The sequence below is a fragment of the Gracilinanus agilis genome, chromosome 3 (assembly GCF_016433145.1).
Source record: "Gracilinanus agilis isolate LMUSP501 chromosome 3, AgileGrace, whole genome shotgun sequence".
Classification (NCBI taxonomy): Eukaryota; Metazoa; Chordata; class Mammalia; order Didelphimorphia; family Didelphidae; genus Gracilinanus; species Gracilinanus agilis.
This window is the reverse complement of record NC_058132.1, coordinates 76,378,637-76,384,484: the sequence shown is the minus strand read 5'-3', so window position 1 is coordinate 76,384,484 and position 5,848 is coordinate 76,378,637. Positions and strand designations below refer to the sequence as shown.

The 5,848-nt window shown below is 49.4% G+C and overlaps 1 protein-coding gene across 1 annotated transcript in view; it reads right to left on the bottom strand.

The window, feature by feature from the left end:
- Nucleotides 1-2,947, bottom strand: part of COL9A2 (collagen type IX alpha 2 chain) — a 30,361-nt gene extending 27,414 nt beyond the window's left edge. The window contains exon 1 of the mRNA XM_044668776.1: nt 2,876-2,947. Within this exon, the coding sequence (XP_044524711.1) occupies nt 2,876-2,947 (72 nt within the window). The remainder of the gene's footprint in view (nt 1-2,875) is intronic.
- Nucleotides 2,948-5,848: the final 2,901 nt, after the last annotated feature.

Sequence of the window (5,848 nt, the reverse complement as noted above, 5' to 3'; positions counted from 1 at the left end):
TATATATATATATATTCTCTCATGTCTCAAAACTCAACTTCAAAAATGAAATCAAACATTATGACAGCATGAAGAATGAATTGACCTTAGATTCAAGGGGACACGAATTTGAATATTTCCACTGGGACATAAATTGCTTGAAAACTATGGGTGGAGATGCTGAAACTTTTGTGGCCCCAGGAAACCTTCTAACCATCTGTGTTAATGAAACCTTTGTTGGTAATAAGGCAAGAGTACAGAGGGTTCCACACTGGGAATTTTCTATATCCATAAAATCATTGAATTGATGAGGAGCCTTTCACTCCTGAAAAGACAAAACCTAAAGTACGCCCTCCCCCAATTCCTTTTTCTTTCTTTCTTTCTTTCTTTCTTTCTTTCTTTCTTTCTTTCTTTCTTTCTTTCTTTCTTTCTTTCTTTCTTTCTTTCTTTCGAAGAGAATCACCAAATATCAGTCCTGTGAGGGCTCTCAAAGACTTTCCTCTCCTTTCTGCACCCCAACATGCTCTGTCCAGCTTGGGTGCTGTAATCTCCACAGCTAAATCATTTCAAAGAGAGGATAGGGTTGGACTCCATGGTCTCGCCAAGACCTTTCCAGCTCTGTGTCCCTTCTGGCCATACAAAGGAAGACTCTAAGACCCAGCAATTGCTGAGGATGGCAAAGCCAGGAGGAAGGACCACAGTCCAGGGCTCTGGATTTCCAGCCTGCTGCATCCCAGAGAGGGCAGCCAGACCACAGAATCACAGACTGTCCAAGCTGGAAGGGCTTGGAGGGGCAGCCAGTCCAATCTCCTACTTTTACAGAAGAGAAAAGTGAATGTCTTGCAGCAAAGAGTAGCATTGAACTTAGCTCCAAATTCATGGTTCCACTTCACTAGGTGGAGGGAATGCTGGGGAAGCCCAAAATGTTGACCCCAGAACCCCAGGGCTCCCAGACAGATCTGGACATTTTCCTCCTCTGTTCCTGCTCCCCTGCTTTACTCTCAGCTCTAGGGTTGTCGCTTATGGCTGTGGCAGCCTTAACTTACCCCTCCTTCCCTAACTCCCTCCCTTGCACAAGGAGGACTTTGCCCACTGGCCTTGGGCATCCCCCCAAGCATAGCAGGTGAGCTACACACACACTAGGGCCCAAAGGACCAGAATACATCAAAGAAGAAATAAAGACTTTACTACCCATAACTGACTTCATGGCTCCAGAATCCCCCGCCTTTCTGCATCCCCAACATGCTCTGCCCAGTTTGGGCCCTGAAATCTTGGGCTTCTACAGCCTAGAAAATGACTAATTGACTTCCCTCAATGCAAAAAGAGCCATCCCCTCGCTTCCAAGAGGCAATGTAAAGACATCCCAGCCTGGATATGAAGTCAGAAAACCTGGGATTGAACAAATCCAGCCACCATCATTGACTCTGTGTGACATTAAGCAAGTCTCCTTCCCTTTCTGGGCATTATATATACCTATACACTGGGGGCACTTGCACACCATCTACTTACTATCCACTCAGCATGTTCTTTATGTGGACTGTCCTCTACATCCCTGAGATGGACAGACTCTCTGGAAGGGGCAACATGGAATGAATGTGTTGAGTTGGATGGTAGATGATCTCCAAGTCCCCTTCTCTTTCCAAGTCTGTTCTAAGATCCCTCCCTGAGAGGTCATGTCATATAGGGACTAGAAGACAAGGCCTGGGATCAAGAAGATCTGAGTTCAAATCCCATTTCTGAGACATGCTGGCCCTTTGACCATGGGCATGTTATTCCACCTCCCTTTTTGCTCAGATAACTCTAAGATGATTGGGGTGTGGATCTTCGTGAGTGAAAGGAATTTCCACACCAGGAATTCACTACACTGATGAAATCTCAGCTCCAAGTCATCAAAAAAAACAAAACCCAAATCCAAACCCCTTCCAGCTGTTGGTTCTTTCCCAGACCTCCCTCCCCTTCCCATCTCGGATTTTGTTTTCAAAGAACTTTCGTGGCAGCACCTCTTTGAAGTGTGTAGGAAATATTAGCCCCATTTTTCTGTTGGGGAAACTGGGGTTGAAAGAGAAGTGATCCTTCTACTTGTTAAGCTCCCTACATTCTTGAATTGCAGAAACTGAAATGAGTTGCAGCTTCTAAACCTGAACCTCCAGACTGGGAGAGAGGAAGGGAGGGTTCCGGAGAGACCGATGAATGGGGGCTATTGTGTAGGCTATCCCAGCTCTGCCCAGACACCTTTCTGCCAACCGCTAGACTGCCTGCCTTTGGGGCCCCCCGATTTGGGACTCCTTTCCTGAACAAGCCTCCCTCCATTCAGGATCAGGCTTGAGCTGTGTGGTACACCAAGAAATGGGGATACCTCATCTCTGTCCCCAATTCCCAGCCAAGGACTCCTATCCCAGGGATATGGAAGATGGTCCCCAAATATTGGTGGGTTCCCCATATGCCTTACACCCTCCTAACCTTCTACGTGGCAGGCTGGCTTTCATGGGGGTGGAGAGAATCAGAAACTGAAGCCCATCAGAGAGGGGACAAAGTAAGGCCCCCCCCCCCAACTCTGCAGAAGAAAGTAGCTGCGCATAGCCATCCCATGGACAGGAATCCCAGATTTTCAAATCCAGCTCTAAAAGAAGGCTCGAGGCCCTTCAGTGAGGAATGGGCTCTAAAGGGGGAGGGCTCCATGTCTGGGGGCTTTCAGGGGGGACCCTTTAAAGAGAGACGCCCCTTCTTCCTTCTAGCTTTACTCACACTCCCTGAGCTTGTGGACAGGACGGCAGGGATGTCCGAACGGCCCCCTCAGCGCAGGGCTCTCCCAGGCTGCAGTGGGTGTGAAGGAGAAGACTGAGGATGGCCCCTTCCCTCCCCCTTCAAAGCCCCCGAAAGCTGAGGGGACACTCACAATCTGGGCCAGGGAGAGGCTGAGCACCTGGAGGAAGACCAGCGATCGGAGGCTGCAGACCATCCCAGCCATGGTGGGGGCTTGCGTTCTGGTCCTCTGTTGCCTCTTCCTGATGGGGTGAAGGTGCTGATGCACCAGCGGGACCAGGGAAAGAGGTTCACTCGTTGGGTCCGGCTCTCTCACTGCCCTGAGCCAGCCCAGGAGGCGGGGCTGGGCTCTGTGCACTTGGAGCAGGAGGGGATTGGCTGAGCTGGAGTCCATGTCACCTGAGAAGATGGAGAAGAAGGGGCTGCTTGTCTGGCCAGGAGGGTGGGTGGGGATCCTGGTCTTGTTAGGGGGATCTCAGAGACCTGTCCAGCTGGGATTGCGGGGTGGAGGAGCTGGAGGAGGGGCACAGCCTCAGATGGAAGGAAGCTGGCCCGAGAATCTAGCTCCCATTTCTGGGAACCTAAGTGACAATCAGACAAGCCCATCCATCTCTCTGCTCCTCAGTTTCCCTATCTGCAAATAAAGGGAGTTGATCCTGTCTGAAGGAGCCTTTCAGAGAGGGCTCTCTGTTGGCACCCGAGGATAGAGATTGGAATTCCAACTCAAAAACTTACTAATTGTAGGACCTTGGCAAAGTTACTTAATATCCTGGAGCTTCATTGTCCTCATTGGGTCAGTGAGTCAAGCAATAAGCATTTAAGTGCTTACTGGTCCCAGGTACTGTCTGTCTGTCTGTCTGTCTGTCTGTCTGTCTGTCTGTCTGTCTGTCTGTGTCTCTGTCTGTCTGTGTCTCTGTCTATCTGTCTCTTCTTCCTCCTCTCTCTCTGCCTCTGTCTGTCTGTGTCTGTTTCTCTCTCCCCTGCCCCATCCCTCTCTCTTTCTCTCTGTCTTTCTGTCTGTCTCTTCTCCCTTCTCTCTCTCTCCCAGCCTCCCTTTCTCTCTCCCTCTGTCTCTCTGTCTCCTTCTCTCTGTCTCTCCCTCTGTCTCTGTCTCTGTCCGTCTGTCCATCTGCCTGTCTCTCTCTCTTCTCTCTCCTCTCCCTCTGTCTCTGTCTGTTTCTTTCCCTCCCTCCTTTTTATCTCTCTCTGTTTCTCCATCTGTTTCTCTCTCTGTCTCTCTCCTCTCCCTCTCCCTCTGTCTCTGTTTGTCTTTCTTAAAGCTCTAAATGGATGGCCATAGGTTCACCATCACTGAGCTCGGTGGTTAGAGTGCCAGGCCTGGAGTCAGGAAGACTCGAGATCAAATGTGACCTCAGACACAAGCTTTGTGACTCTTGGCAAGTCACGACCTTGTTTGTCTCATTTTCTTTATCTGTAAAATGAGCTGGATATGGAAATGTCAAATCACTCCAATATCTTTGCCAAGAAAACCCCAAATGGGGGCAGGTAGGTGGTTTGGTGGATTGAGAGCCAGGCTTAGAGACGAGAGATCCTGGGTTCAGATGTGGCCTCAGATACTTCCTAGCTGTGTGACCCTGGGCAAGTCACTGCCTAGCCCAGTGATGGTGAACCTATGGTATGGGTGCCAAAGATGGCATGCAGAGTGCTCTCTATGGGCACGTAGCTGCCCCCTCCCACCCCCAGTTTGTTACTAGAAAGGCAGAGAGACTCAGGTGAAGCTGCTCTCCTCCCTTTCTCTATACTTGCTGAGGATATTCCTCACTTTATCCACCCCTCTGCTGAGTAGCCCAATGGGAGAGTTTTCTCCCTCCTCTGAGTGGGGTGAGGGGGCAGGCAGGGCCCAGCCAGCACTCAGTGGTGGGGAGCAGCATGGCATGTGGTCTCTGGGGGGGGGACCCAAACTCCATCTCTAAAAGGTTTGCCATCACTGTGGCCTAGCCCTTACCCACCTTCTCCCTTGGAACCAATGCTTAGAATCTATTCTAAGACAGAATGAAAGATTTAAAAAATAAAAAGATTATGAGCTCCTCAAGGTCAGAGAGTATCTTTTTTTTTTTTGTATTCCCAGCACCTACTTAGCATAGTGTCTGTCTGAAACATAGTAGGAGCTTAATAAATTTTTGTCATCTGACTGATTCCTGGATTCAGTAACAGCTTTTTCTCGGTGACCTCAGGTAGTGCTCTGTTTCCCCCTCTCTCATGCACCTAAGCCCACATTACTTGGACTCTCTCCCTCTGTCTTTGTCTCTGTCTGTCTATCTGTCTCTTCTTACTTCTCTCTCTCTGTCTCTGTCTGTCTTTCTGTCTGTGTCTCTGTCTCTCTCTGTCTCTCTCTCCCCCACCCCCTCTGTTTCTGTCTGTCTTTCTCTTTCTGTCTCTTCTCCCTTCTCTCTCTCTCCCTCTCTCCCTTTCCCTCTCCCTCTTCCTCTCCCTCTGTTTCTCTGTCTCTCCCTCTGTCTCTGTCTCTCTCTTTTCTCTCCTCTTCCTCTGTCTCTCTCTGTCTGTCTCTGTCTGTTTCTCTCCCTCCCTCCTTTTCTTTCTCTCTCTCTTTTTCTCCCTGTCTCTTTCTCTCTCTCACTAATAGTTATAAATTAATATACAGTCTATAGAGAATTTTTTAAACCCTTTCCTTCTGCCTTAGAATCAATACTGTACATTGGTTCTAAGACAGAAGAGTGGTAAGAGGTAGGCAATGGGGGTTAAGTGACTTGCCCAGGGTCACCTAACTAGGAAGCTTCTGAGTTCAGATTTGAACCTAGGACCTCCCATCTCTAGGCCTGGCTCTCAATCCATTGAACTACCCAGCTGCCCTGACTGCAGAGAATTTTAATCATTAGAGCTGGCACAGGCAGGCTGTGTGTCATCAATTTGGTTCAGGGGTAGCTTCCCTCACTGCCTTCTAGGGGGGGCCAGACAATCCTGGGAAGCCCCTCTGGCTGGGTTTACCCTATGGAAAGACCAACCAGAGGCAGGTCAGCCCAGACTCAACTCAAGAATGGCCAGTTCACTCCCTCCTACCTACTCCATTAACTCTAAAACATGCCCTCAGAGAGGTTTGGGGCCCAGACTTCCATCTTGGATTCTC